The 14,863-nt window shown below is 40.7% G+C and overlaps 1 protein-coding gene across 2 annotated transcripts in view; it reads left to right on the top strand.

Moving 5' to 3' along the window:
• Positions 1 to 4,019: 4,019 nt before the first annotated feature.
• The window catches only part of LOC110975728 (uncharacterized), a 58,008-nt gene continuing 47,164 nt past the window's right edge, over positions 4,020 to 14,863 (top strand). The window contains exon 1 of one of the 2 annotated variants that reach the window (XM_022228458.2): positions 4,020 to 4,199. In XM_022228458.2, coding sequence (XP_022084150.2) covers positions 4,160 to 4,199 — 40 coding nt within the window. In that variant the 5' untranslated portion in view covers positions 4,020 to 4,159. Of the gene's footprint in view, positions 4,200 to 10,132; positions 10,293 to 14,863 lie in introns of those variants that run through there. The other variant, XM_022228459.2, reaches the window with a different exon arrangement.

Raw genomic sequence — 14,863 nt, 5'->3', positions numbered from 1 at the left:
AGTCCCAACTTTTTTCAGATTGAAATAAAATATTTTGTACAGAGCACACTGAACATATTTTGAAAATGGAAACACTTTTTAAGCGTAAAGAAGCTATCGGTGCAGGTATTTTACATTCTCATGCCATCCTAATGAGAGGGCATCCACATTAACATAGGCCTAAATCCAAATTAAAGCAACAACAAATAAAAGCAACCTGTGAAAATTTCGTTAAAACAGTCTTGGAAAAATAAGCTTCACTTTTTCAAAAAATATACTTGAAGCAAGCACTATGAGGCTTTTGCAAAATATCGTCCAAAAGATCGAATACTTCAACACGCGGCTTCGGATGCTTCCTCAGATCAGAGGATTTCGCAATTCACATGATTTCTCAATGTGGATAAAGTGAGATTTCCGTAAATAGATAAGCCGTTATCTTGTAAAAAAAAGGGCCAAATTAAAACAAAATGTTTACATTGTAAAATGTTTGTCATATTTTTAAAGATTTTCGAAGTTTAAACATTCATTCAATCCTAGAGATATTACGTTGCGTATATAAAAATCCATTCGTTTTTAAAAAATGTACTCGATGTGGAATCTAAAAAAAGAAATGAGATCCTTAAGATTTTGTTGGGTTTTTGTAAAATATATACTAAACTTCTGAAATACGAGCTTTTTAAAAATGACATTTGCTCAAAACACATTACATTTTCAATTAAAATTCATTCAATTTAACAAAAACGTGTTCCAATTTTTTAACCCTAATTCTACTTTGTGGTGGATGGTGTTCTCCGACCGGTATACCACGGACAGTTAAAAAAATTCTTGGTACAGACGCGGCCGGAAATGCCCGAATATTAACTATATAATCCGAATGGTCTTTTTCCTCTCCCCTTTCATTTGGTTACCAATTTTAATCTTTATAACAAACAATTTTTTTACATTTTTGAGGAGCTTTAAAGAAAGAGTGTTGATGTTAAACTGAATTTGATATGGACAGGATAAGTTTGGAATAGTTCGACTATTCCCGGAAATATGGGGGAGTGTTGGTCACGGGGACGTTGGGTGATACATGACCTTTAATGAGCTAAGCAGTCGGAATCATTGGGTCAGGTATCCAAACTGAGTCTTAATATACAGCGAGTTGAACTAGTTTTAGCTATAAGCTCGCCGCGGAGAGATAGTATCTGGAAAAAGATTGTTTGCAAGTGGCCCTTATTATACGCTTCCGTACAGAGGAGATCAGCGCCGCGTGTGCAATAAAAACGTGTTCGACTGTAGGCCTAGGATCCATAGCTTGATCGGAGCCGAAATGGGAATCCTTTTCTAGAATCCCCTGGAAACAAAAGACTGGTGTACCGTACTGAAAACAGAACAAGTTCTTTAATAATCTTTGAAGACAATGGAAACGCTGGAGATTGTAACTCTAAATGAAATGGTTCCTTATGAACATCCCCTTTTAATGAATGGAATCGGCTCACAGACCGTTGTGCGCACATCACACGCAAACCCCTTCCACCTCTCCAGGGGGGGGGGGAACGGCAAAATGCGAGAAGGGGCATATCAGCGTAGAGAAAAGGAAAAATAAAAGGTTCGATTCGACGCGCGCTAAAGAACAGTTGGACGCGGAAGTCAGTGAGAGGTGCGCTCAACAACCTGTTTTAACTATACGTTCCTCGGCGGAACAGTGGGAAATAAAGTGTCTGCTGGGGACAAGGTTGCTAGCGTCGTCTAAAGTTCAGGCTATGCATGATATCGAGACTGCCGCGCCCACAACGCTTCGGAACGTTTGTCACGACACAACAGGACAGTAACTTAGCCCGAAAAAAATCGAGACCCTAACCCCTGGAAAAGTATATGCACATGCATCATGGAATCAAGTGGTGAACATCATGATGAGACACGGGAAAGTAAGTTGGCTTATTAAATTTATTTAAGATTAATTCCGCAAGGGACTTGGCCAAGCAAAGTACATGTGCGTGTACGTGTATGTGCATGTACATTGTGTACATGTACTGTGCATTGTAATGTACAGTATATCAGCAGTGTACATGCATGACTACCAGTACCGTGACCAAGAATTAGTACAAGGTTCGCGCTGGGGCAACCCGGTACAACGTGGGTTCTTTGGCGGGTGTGTCCCCCCCCCCAAAAAAAAAAAACAAAAACAAAAACGTCTCTGCAGGGTGGCCTACATGTCTACGTCGCTTATGCTTATACCCTTCATAAAACGGGAAGAAACTACGCTAATTTTGACGTAGTCATATAAAGTGCACACCGGAATTGTGAAGACTAACCGAGGCCAAACTGTTGCCTGCGGCTTCAATGATTGAAGCCCCAGGCAACAACCATTTAGAACCACTGATGATCCACAAATCTGCTGGAAGAATATGCACGAATGATTATTCCAGAGAATCGAGCGTTACCACCATGCTTGAAGGGTTAAAATGGACTAGCCTTAAAACAAGACGCACTGTCACGCGTCTTATATATATGATGTACAAAATCAGTCATTCTCTGGTCGACATATAGTGGCAAGATCACCTCAGCAATCCTGTACGTCGTCTCAAAAACGTGCACTTGCTCTCATATCAACGAACACTAACTTAGGACCCACACTTATGACTTCTGCTTTTTCCCGTGGACCACGAAAGAATGGAACGACCCTCCTCACACAGTATATTGGACTGTTGCAGCATTGCTACTTAAAGTTAGGACTGAATAATTACTTATCCGCAGAACTGGACAATAACATCACAACCCACAGTAGTACAGTCACCCGAACAACTTGGTCAGGTCATCAACACTGTACAGTGTACTTATGATGCAGGCTACATGTGTCTGCTTTATTGGAGTATAAAAGCACACAGATCCTTAACTTGGCAGTAGCCTTTCCCTTATGTGTAACTCGTAGCCACGAGTGGATGTAGATCATGTGGACTGGCCAGCCACTGGTTGATATGGCAATTGGCCGTTTCTTGATGGGAACACGCAGACCAATCACAAAGCTCCTTATAATGCTCGATCGGTAAGAACGACAAGCAACAGCCGTTGGGTCTGAATGAAGGCACAGTGACATTGCAACTTCTGAGTGCTCCATTTTGTGAGTTGTGCCATGCATGACGTTTAGACCTACGAGAGCCCACTAGAGCCAACATTTTTCCAATTTTTAAAAAAAAAAATTCTCTTTTAAATCTATTTCAAATATTTTTTTTACTTTTTAATTTTTTCTAATCCATTTCTTTCTTTATTTATTTTTTCTTTGGAAACTTTACGAAACGAAGGCTTGGTGTGAGGGGATTGCCGTTTGTAACCTTTTTTTGAGGGGGGCGGCTCTTCCGTTGTATGTCCTTCTCAGTATACGCCGTCGCCTTCTTTGCTTGACACCCTCTGTGTCTAGTAATCCCAGAACATGGCGCACCGTTTCTTGGCTTACACGAAAGCCATTCTGAAGGGATCTCAGGGGTGAACCACCGGAAATAAATTTCCATAGACAGAAGTGATAAATTCCCACACTTCACACAAATATTTAAAAAATACAACCCTCACAGATGTTCAGGCTGCACAGAAAAACGATGTTCGACATGTTCTCCTTCATTCGTAGGATCTATAGCTTGACCGAAGCCGAAATGGGAATCCTTTTCTAGAATCCCCTGGAAACAAAAGACTGGTGTACGTGCTGAAAACAGAACAAGTTCTTTAATAATCCTTGAAGACAATGGAAACGCTGGAGATTGTAACTTTAAATGAAAGAGTTCCTTATGAACATCCCTTTTTAATGAATGGAATAGGCTTACAGACCGTTGTGCGCACATCACACGCAAACCCTTTCCCGGGGGTGGGGCAAAACGGCAAAATGCGAGAAGGGGCAAAACAGCGTAGAGAAAAGGAAAAAAAAGGTTCGATTCGACGCGCGCTAATAAGAACAGTTGGACGCGGAAGTCAGTGAGAGGTGCGCTCAACAACCTGTTTTAACTATACGTTCCTCGGCGGAACAGTGGGAAATAAAGTGTCTGCTGGGGACAAGGTTGCTAGCGTCGTCTAAAGTTCAGGCTATGCATGATATCGAGACTGCCGCGCCCACAACGCTTCGGAACGTTTGTCACGACACAACAGGACAGTAACTTAGCCCGAAAAAAATCGAGACCCTAACCCCTGGAAAAGTATATGCACATGCATCATGGAATCAAGTGGTGAACATCATGATGAGACACGGGAAAGTAAGTTGGCTTATTAAATTTATTTAAGATTAACTCCGCAAGGGATTAGGCCAAGCAAAGTTCATGTACGTGTATGTGCATGTACATTGTGTACATGTACTGTGCATTGTACAGTTTATGAGCAGTGTACATGTGCATGCATGACTACCAGTACCGTGACCGAGAATTAGTACAAGCATGGAGAAATGTTTTATTTCTCCACGGTACAAGGTTCGCGCTGGGGCAACCCGGTACAACGTGGGTTCTTTGGCGGGTGTGTCCCCCCCAAAAAAAAACCTGCTGAATTCGGCCAAAACGTCTCTGCAGGGTGGCCTACATGTCTACGTCGCTTATGCTTATACCCTTCATAAAACGGGAAGAAGCTACGCCAATTTTGACGTAGTCATATAAAGTGCACACCGGAATTGTGAAGACTAACCGAGGCCAAACTGTTGCCTGCGGCTTCAATGATTGAAGCCCCAGGCAACAACCATTTAGAACCACTGATGATCCACAAATCTGCTGGAAGAATATGCACGAATGATTATGCCAGAGAATCGAGTGTTACCACCATGCTTGAAGGGTTAAAATGGACTAGCCTTAAAACAAGACGCACTGTCACGCGTCTTATTTATATGATGTACAAAATCAGTCATTCTCTGGTCGACATATAGTGGCAAGATCACCTCAGCAATCCTGTACGTCGTCTCAAAAACGTGCACTTGCTCTCATATCAACGAACACTAACTTAGGACCCACACTTATGACTTCTGCTTTTTCCCGTGGACCACGAAAGAATGGAACGACCCTCCTCACACAGTATATTGGACTGTTGCACTGCTACTTAAAGTTAGGACTCAATAATTACTTATCCGCAGAACTGGACAATAACATCACAACCCACAGTAGTACAGTCACCCGAACAACTTGGTCAGGTCATCAACACTGTACAGTGTACTTATGATGCAGGCTACATGTGTCTGCTTTATTGGAGTATAAAAGCACACAGATCCTTAACTTGGCAGTAGCCTTTTCCTTATGTGTAACTCGTAGCCACGAGTGGATGTAGATCATGTGGACTGGTCAGCCACTGGTTGATATGGCAATTGGCTGTTTCTTGATGGGAACACGCAGACCAATCACAAAGCTCCTTATTATGCTCGATCGGTAAGAACGACAAGCAACAGCCGTTGGGTCTGAATGAAGGCACAGTGACATTGCAACTTCTGAGTGCTCCATTTTGTGAGTTGTGCCATGCATGACGTTTAGACCTAGGAGAGCCCACTAGAGCCAACATTTTTCCAAAGTTTTTACAGATTTTTTTCTCTTTTAAATTTATTTTAAATATTTTTTAACTTTTTTATTTTATTTTTTCTAATCTATTTCTTTCTGTCTTTATTTTTCTTTGGAAACTTTATGAAACAAAGGCTTGGTGTGAGGGGATTGCCGTTTGTAACCTTTTTTAGAGGGGGGCGGCTCTTCCGTTGTATGTCCTTCTCTGTAACCGCCGTCGTCTTCTTTGCTCGACACCCTCTGTGTCTAGTAATCCCAGAACATGGCGCACCGTTTCTTGGCTTACACGAAAGCCATTCTGAAGGGATCTCACTGAGAACCACTGGAAATAAATTTCCATAGACAGAAGTGATAAATTCCCACACTTCACACAAATATTTAAAAAATACAACCCTCACAGGTGTTCAGGCTGCACAGAAAAACGATGTTTGACATGTCCTCTTTCATTTTCCTTTCTATTTTGAGTGGGTTGACCGACGATTTCTTTTTTTTTAGAAATTCTCCCCCAAAGCAGAGCACTCATAAAATGAAGGAAATTTCATAGCCCGGAAAAGTATACTAGGCATCGTGAAAATGCATCCCTCTGCAAAGCGGCTAAAAAGGTGTGTTGTCAGTGAATAAAACTGACCGTCAACCTGGACAAGTCAGTCTCTGCTTGTGCAGGGTGCCTCCTGTATCCAACCCTGTCCCTTACTGAGTGCGTGCTTGTGTTGTTCTGCTGAACCTGAAGGTACTGCCCCCAATCGGTCTACTTTCTTCACAGACTTGACCGCTTGCTGACGTCAGTCGAAGACGACCATCTGGGGGTACCGCCGGGGTTGTGTCGGCATGACCTAAAGTATTATGTGCCCCAGGCTGTATGTTCTGTTATGAGATACCAGTGCATGTAGTTGGAGAAATGCAATCAGTTTAATAGTTTTTATCAAATATGATGACGTTAAGATTTGATTTTCAGTTACATAAGTAACATAAGTAGTCTCATAAGTAAATGTTTCATAAAGCTGACGTGTTATTCGTGCGCATTAACCAATGATCAACAATGGTTGCTTAGTTTCCATTGTCAATCAATCAATTAAGATTCCGGACGAATGCAGACAGGTTACAAAGCTGATTTTCCCGTTTTGGCTCATCGTTTTAAGCCTTTGCATCTACAAACTACAACCAAAAATAAATCAGGATCGCGTTTGATACGCGATCCTCTCCCTCGGAGGCGTTTAGACGCAAGACGCATTGAAATCCCATTAAATAAACGACAATTTGAAATCGCTGTTGCAATGACGCACGCGCGGATTCAACTAGATGAAGTTGATCTATAGTAAAGATTGCGGTAACACCATGTATTTATCTCTTCTTTGAGTATGTGTGGTTCTGAGAAGAACCGGGGAATAACTCAACGTTTCGAACAGTGTACTCTGTCCGTCTTCAGGAGACTGAAGCTGATCGCAACACTTGGATTGTGAAAATTATATCATTGATAATTGATTATCTCCAACCCAGTTTAATAATTATAACAGTGGCCACCAAAGATGGTGACAGTCAAGAAAGTTTAATTTTTCTGAGAATGAAAAGTTTACCATTCTTGCTGAATGGAAAAACGGCAAAAAGTGCTGCGGCCCAAATTTTCAGCGAAAATAACAGCACCTGTCAAACATGATGTCTGGCGAGAAATTACCGATGTGCTGAATGCATAGTTTCCTTCTGTCCGACGGGATGTCGGCGAAAGTCAAAAGAAATTGCAGAACGTGAATAGCAAAATGAAGGAGCAAGCATTCGCGCCAAGAAAGGGTATCACCCATCAGGTACATTTCTCCTTCATGTCAATTTTCAAACCCTGAGCACTCGGGAATCATGAGCACATGCCAGGCCACTTTGCATTAACTGCCGTAGAGTTGCATTTGTCATCGACTACAACTTGGACGTTTATTGAGTGGTAGTTTTTGCGATATACAAACTGCTCTTCCTGCTAAGATGGAGCAATAATTCTGATGTGTGTGCCATCGATTGCCCAATCATGCCAGGAAATGATGCAATTCTGAAGAATCCCCGTTGAATGTCTGGAATAATACCAGCCGTAGGGCATTTGATGAACTGCCTAACCCTTCTAGCGAGACTTGTTGAAACTTCAAACACATTCTAGAGACCGAACTTTGTGAAATATTTACGGTATCTCTGACAGTTCTCTGAAATGTTCCACAGCATAAACTTGGAGCGCTGTTAGGACCTTTAACTCTGGCGGGATTGCGTAGCTTCGCTCAGTCACCGGAGGTAATTTCATCCCCAATAAGATCCGTTATGAATGATATTCCGTTTCTATCGAATCCATACCTTGTGAGCAGTTTACCATCAGTAAAGTCATCCAAAGGGTTTGCTCTAACACGAAAAACTCTCTCCCTTTGTAGTGCTCTTTCATTAATTTGTCTGAAACGAGCAGCATGAATAAAAGCCGTCATGACACCTTAGAGCCCCACTTACTTAACTTAAGACACGTCTGACCACACTTAGATTTAAGTTAAGAAAATAAGTGGAGCACTTAGTGCAAATGTTTCGTGAATACCACTTTAATTCCGAAAGTTGTCTAAGCCGTGTATTTCAGTGTGGTGCTTAAATTTTTGTGACTTAAACTTGTTTTGTGAATACGAGCCCTGGGCGGCCCGCTGTGTCTTGGGATTGTCTTGTATGTTTAGTAAATATTTAATAAATATTATTCTTATTATTAACCAAACTAAAGGCTGTGGGTACGGTACGAGCAACCCTCTATGGTTAGGATCCGGTTCATATCTGACTTCGTCACATAGACGGATGCGCATATTTGCAGGCTGCCATTGGACGATCGCTAAATGTGTGCGTTAACTCTATGTGCAGTGCATGGGTGTGGTTTATACTGAAGTGACGTCACACTTACGAACCAGATTGAAAGCTGAATGGGAAATAGCCTTTTGCCAAGGCCTTCGCGGCTGTGTTTATGTGTAACTGCAAAGCGGCTGGACCGGAGACCACATATACGAGCGGCGCAGCCACGAGGCTTTTTCCAACTTCTCCAGAATTTCTCATGTTTTTCTTTATGTTTTCGATTTTTGCTACCCTGTCAACGGTGTCGGCGGCCGTGAGTGCAGGTCAGTTGTCTGAGCAGTATTTGGACAGTTCTTTAGAATATGCTGCTGGAAAATTTCACCTTGCCAAGTTTAAACCATTGCATCGTTAGTGAAGAATCTGTGCGCGGGCGTGACGTTTTCGTCTTTACCCACGGGATGTGGTAAGAGCTCCATATTTCAAGCACTGCCGTTTTGCTTTGACCATTCGGTCTTGATGAACTGCTATTTGCTAGTGTTACTCCAACATCAGCACCGTCCCCCCACCAACAAGCATCATAGTTGTCATCTCACCGCTTATTGCCCTCATGAAAAACCAGATGGAAACATTGCGTAAGCTTTGGAGTTGATGCATTTGTTTTAGAGACTCATCTGCTCAATTCAACTATTTACATGAAATTTATGAATAATGTATACAAGAAAGCTTATGAATATTTCACCAAAAAACCTCAAAATCAAGTTGGAAAAGGTCCGTCGTGGCTGCGCCACTCGCCTGGTCTCCTGTCCAGTCGCTTTGCAGTTACACATACAGCCACAAAGGCCTTGACGAAAGGCTTAGTGGGAAATAAAATGACTGCATATTACCTCGTCTAAAGTTTAGGCTAGTACATGTAAGAATATACAGTACATGTGCATGCACCTCAAGACGTTAGACTACCGCGCCGCGCCTTGCCGGAACGCTAGTCAGGATACAATAGGAGAGTAAGGCCCCCCCCCCCAAAAAAAATCGGTCACTGGTCAGACCAAAGTTCCAGAATTGATGCGGCGATGCTGTTTTTAAAATTTTTAAGGGGGCTGGGGTTGGCTTTTAAGACTGGCAATCGCAACGGACACGAGGCAAAGACTAGTAGTAGCACGTCGCACGTCATGCCGTTTTTGATCAGCTGGCTGCAATTTTGTGACCTATTCATGGTCCATAAGCAGTATGGTCATATCGAATCTATCACCGGGTGCGATCTACCCACTAATTAGTCTGGTTCTCTGCACAAATTGCCCTTCCGACTTACGGACTTGTGGCTGGGAATCAGTGTACATGTACTCGCGCACATTCAGGCGGTGTGGAAATGGAGGGCGCTGTTTTGAAAATTTTGAGGGTTGCACTCGCTACACCAAATACGCGCCCATAGAAAGCAGTGCAAAATCGGACCGAAATAGCACCGCCTGTTGTTTCTCGTGAAGAGGTTGGCCTCTGTTTTTTTCACTGGAAATTCAAGATTATTACCAGAAGATCACTTTTCGTTTCAGTTTCATGGGGGTTAGCCGCGAAATTTGTTTTATCCGCCTTTGAAGGAAGATGCCCCAAAATAGCAATAAAACTAGGCGCTTATTTCTGAATGTAACCGCCAGCCTCTATCCAAAATAGGTCCGCAATTTCGGGCTTTTGTGAAAGAAATACCCTGAACTGGAGACTGTCAGTCATAAATTCGAGATTTATAGAAATATTTTTATGATGCCTCCTGATCATGGCCTGTCTTATTGTAAAAACCGCGTGGAATCACAAAATATTAATGAGCTCGCGCGCAGAAATACATCCATACGGTGGAATGCACCCTGAGAAAAAAGAGGAAACAAAATTGACGTGTGCATGTTCAAAATCGACGCGCGTTGACCAGAGACCGACTATTTTTTTTTTGTTTTGGCCTAACTTTGCCCGAAAATAACCTAACCCCTGGACAAGCACACACACACATCATGGAATCAACCGGTGAAAATCATGATGAGACACGGGGAAGTAGGTTGGCTTATATTGAATGTAATTAAGATTAACTTCGTAGCGGATTAGGCCTAGCAACGTATCTGCAGTGTACATGTATGATGATGTACAGTACATGTACAGTGTACATGTACTGTACATGAGCACAGTGTACATACAGTGTACATGTACATGTGCGTGTTATGACTAGTCAGTGCATGGAGCTACCTCTCCGAGTCAGTACAGTACGACAGTGCAGTACGATGTTCGTTCTCACGCCGCGGGGCTTGGGCGAACCTGGTGCGTGGGGTCTTTGGTGGGTGTGTCCCCATAAAAATACTGTTTGTATTGCCCCAAACGTCTCTGCAGGGTGGCTTACAACATGGAGGTAGGAAAGCTCCATGCTTACATACATGTCCACGTCACCCTTATACATGTCATACCCAGAAAAAACAGAAGCTGTGACGGCAATTTTGGCGTCATTAGACTGCGGCCAAATGGTTGTTGCCTGCGGCTAGGCTTCAATTGATGCACAGATTATATGGAACTTGGCTGTAGGCCTAGCCCATTCCCAAAACTCGGTGCCATGACTAGACTGGGCCACCAGCATGACCAGTGACCATCTCCTGATGGGGTCACACACAGACCAATCACAACACTCCTCATTATGCTCAATCGGTAAGAACGACAAGCAACAGCCGTTGAATGAAGATACAGTGACATTGCAATTTCTGAATGCACAAACACATTGCATTGTTGACTAAAAATTCTGTTGTGAGGAGGTGTGCCATGCATGACGTTAAGACCTACGAAAGCCTGTTAGTGCCAAAATTTTTAATTTTATTTTTTTTTGGTTTTATTCTCATTTATTTTTGAATTATTTAAAACTTTTTTTAAAATCTTTTTTCTTTTGAAGCTTTACATAACGAGGGTTTGGTTCAAGGGCATGGACGTTTATAACTTTTAGGGGGGCCTCTTCCATTGTACATGTATGTCCTCTGTAACTGCCATTGCCTTCTTTGCTTGACGGGCCCTCTGGGTCTAGTAATCCCAGAAGATGGCACACCATTTCTCAGCTTACACGGAGGCCATTCTGAAGGGATCTCAGGTGCATCACAGCAAATGAATTCCTGTACACAATGATAAATTCCCATACTTCTCAAATATTTCAAAAATACAACTCTCACAGGTGTACAGGCTGCACAGAAAAATGATGTTCGACATGTACATGTATGTCCTCTTTCATTTTCTTTTCAATTTTTAGTGGGTCGAACAATGAATTTTAAAGAAATTCTCACCTAAAGCAGAGTACCCCTAAATTGAAGGAAATTTCATTGCCAGGATAAGTAGCCACTTTGAAATTGCATCCCTCTACAAAATGACTAAATAGTGCCAAGAATCATTGGAGGTCACGTACATCATTGGAGTGCCTGGTAAGGTGTTGTTAGTCAACCTAGACAAGTCAGCCTCTGCTTGTGTAGGGTGCCTCCTGTATCCTACCTTATCCCTTACCTGAGTGCGTGCTTGTGTTGTTCTGCTGAACCTAACGATGAACTGCCCCAAAATGGGCCTGCTCCCTTAGTTTGCTGCCTCAGACTCGACCGCTTGCTGAGGGGATTGTGTTGGCATGACCTCTAGAACATTATGTGACCCATGCTATGTTGTTATGAGATACCGGTACATGCCGTTGAAGAAATGCAATAGTTTTTGTCAAATATGATTTTTAGTTACTGTTCGATTCAAAAGAGTTTTGATTTTAAAGGATTCTATAACTACATTGTGCATGTACATGTACATACGTAACCTCTTGTCACCGAGTGCTTTGTTTTTGTGGTTAAGATCTGGGTCTGTCCACACTAACAGACACATTTGTACATAACCAAAATTATTTCTTTCTTTAACACTGTTGAGAGTCAAGAAATGAACTTTAACAATATATGTATAATTGTGGAGATGCAATGTCCACAGTTTAATAGGATTTGGCAGTTCTTTGCTAAAATAATCAGAATCTTGATGAAAATGTCTGGCTTATTAGGGGTTCCAGTCGGATATGCACATAACTGTGTCAGCTCATGTTTTTCAGGTTATCTAAAATGCCACTCTTATAGAGAAAAGCAATTCATCAGTTAAAATATGGGTGCTACAGGTATAACAATTGAGAAATGTGTCAAAATCTGTGGATTTTTATTTCTTTTAAGAAATCTTCAACCGGAATACAAGGAGAGCTAATCAAGGAATAACGCACCTCACAGTGTCTTTCCACAAGAGTGACAAACATGAAACAGGCTGATTTTGCTATTGCTTGAACTGATTACCTGAACAAAATCATATATCTTCCTGAAAAAAGAAGTACAATAATAGTTTTATCATATTTGTGGTTGTTTTTTCTATCTCATGACAAAGTGAGATTTGATTTTAGGAAATGCAAATGTCTGTCCACTACGTGTATTTTGTAATGTTTGTCTTAACCATTTTTTCCCTCTAAATGTAAAAGTCTTAGAAGACGTATCTTATGAGTTCATGTACATTTATTACAAAACCAAATTCACTAAAAATAACGAATAACTCATCAGAAAAAGTTGATTCATTTGCTGAAATGAAAGTGAGAAGACTGTCCCTAGGTTATGATATGTGTCAAACACTATATCTGTCCATGTGGCAAACGAGACTCATTGAGAAAAACCTGCATTGTGTTCAATTTAGTTGAAGTTTAATAGTCTTTTTAACAAAAATGATTTTGAAAACTGAAAAAAAAAACAAGTTTATTTTGTGAGCAATTCTGTTTTCACGCTCTAATTCAAACACCAGAAAAGTGTCTGTCCATGTAACAAACGTCACATATTTTTCTTGAAATAAATTTCAGTGTTTTTTACACTGGAATAGTTTTATGAGATAATGAAAGTTTCTAGTAAACTAAAAAGAGTACATGTATTGAGTACATTGCAAGTAATTTTCAATTGTGTTTTGAATTTAACTTTCACGTTTAAGAAACAAAGTGTCTGGCTATGTAACAAACGTTATATCTTCAAGAATAAACTTCTGTAATTTCTTAAATACTGCTCAATTTATCACTACCTTTCTTTGGCAACAATCAGAAACAGTGAAGATATACATGTATATAAGCAAAAAATAATGTTACAGTTCAAAATTTGTATTGAATGTCACAGAAATGTGTCTGTTAGTGTGGACAAACCCATCTACGAGTCTTTGATTGTACATGCACATGTACAATAAAGGTTGAAATCCCACCCGAGAAGAACACATACATGTACATGTGTATTGCTTGTCCCTTAGTACTGATCACACAGTGGTGTCAGAATAAGATGCAAAACATAAATTAAATTCATTTTTTCACTCTTGCTCTAGAGCCTGAAAGTAAAAGGTCACGCAGCGAGCTTCCCGAACCCTTGCATGGTCTGCCTATGAGGATTTTACATTGGGCCGTCCTATCATGTTTGATAATTGTTAAAAAAATACTTCCTTACTGAAACCACCCCATGAAACACTCATATTGGAATTTTACCTTTGTCTTCCTCAAGAAATATTTTGGAAAAGTCACCTGCAGATGGGTAAAAAACAAGTTTCCTTTCACGACCGGCAATATCATACCTAGGTCTTTTTGTTCTTGCACGTTTGTTTTCACTCCCTATGCTTTCTTGCAAACGAGATTGTATAACCTTGCAAAGATTTACCTACCTGCAGTTGATGGGTTCCAGATTGCGTTGAGTTAACATCACGCAGTTGTCAGCAAAGGTTAGATGAAATATTACAATCTTTCATAGAAGTAGAATATTGCCTTATGTTTATTATATGTACCTTATGAATTATCAAAGTGTATAAACTATTCAGCTGTTTCGCTCTCCCGGCCGAAACAGCTATTGTTTTTCTTAATTTTTTTTAAAATTTTTTTTTGGCTTTTTCGCAATTTTGCGAAAAAGCCTTTCTGTTTGTCAGGATTTTTGGGGGGCTCTTCTTCTTTTTGGGCCAAAAGCCATAGACTTTGCACACGTTTTTTCTGTGCCGCACTTTTGCCATTAATATTTGTCACACAGCATTCAAAGTTGGCATAGGCATAGTCATTATTGATTGCATAGATGTATGCCAAAGAGTGACGTCATGATGACATCATCAAATGATTTACATGTATTATTGATTTTTCAATATTTAGTTCAGCCCATTCACTTTGTAGACATTTTCGAGGCACTATTTTGGTACTTTAGTAATCGTTGATCGTCGTCAAAGTTACAGCAAGCACTGACTATAAAAACGAAGAAAATACTGAAATATTACTTCATGATGACGTCATCAAGTGCTTCGTTATTAAATTTTGAATATTTAAATATTCCGTTAAATTTATAAAAATCCATATAAAATCAACCGTGGCCTTAAGTATCTAGAGCATAAAAAACTTTACAGGTATTTATATAATATACAATAGTGAAATGCCCTAATGCATTTTTTCTCTTTTCTATTATAAATAGTAAGGACACTTTAACATTCTTTAACATAACTTTAACAAGACGTCTTTCAGTGTTCAACATTTAGTTGTGTGATAGAAAATTGACCTCATGGGATGATGTTGTCATCAGTTGATGAGTCACATGACATTA

This window comes from Acanthaster planci, linkage group LG14 (assembly GCF_054643075.1).
Source record: "Acanthaster planci isolate LZ-2023a linkage group LG14, COTS_SCS, whole genome shotgun sequence".
Classification (NCBI taxonomy): domain Eukaryota; kingdom Metazoa; phylum Echinodermata; class Asteroidea; order Valvatida; family Acanthasteridae; genus Acanthaster; species Acanthaster planci.
Note: the sequence above shows the minus strand (reverse complement) of the source record. Positions and strands in the feature narration are given on the sequence as shown.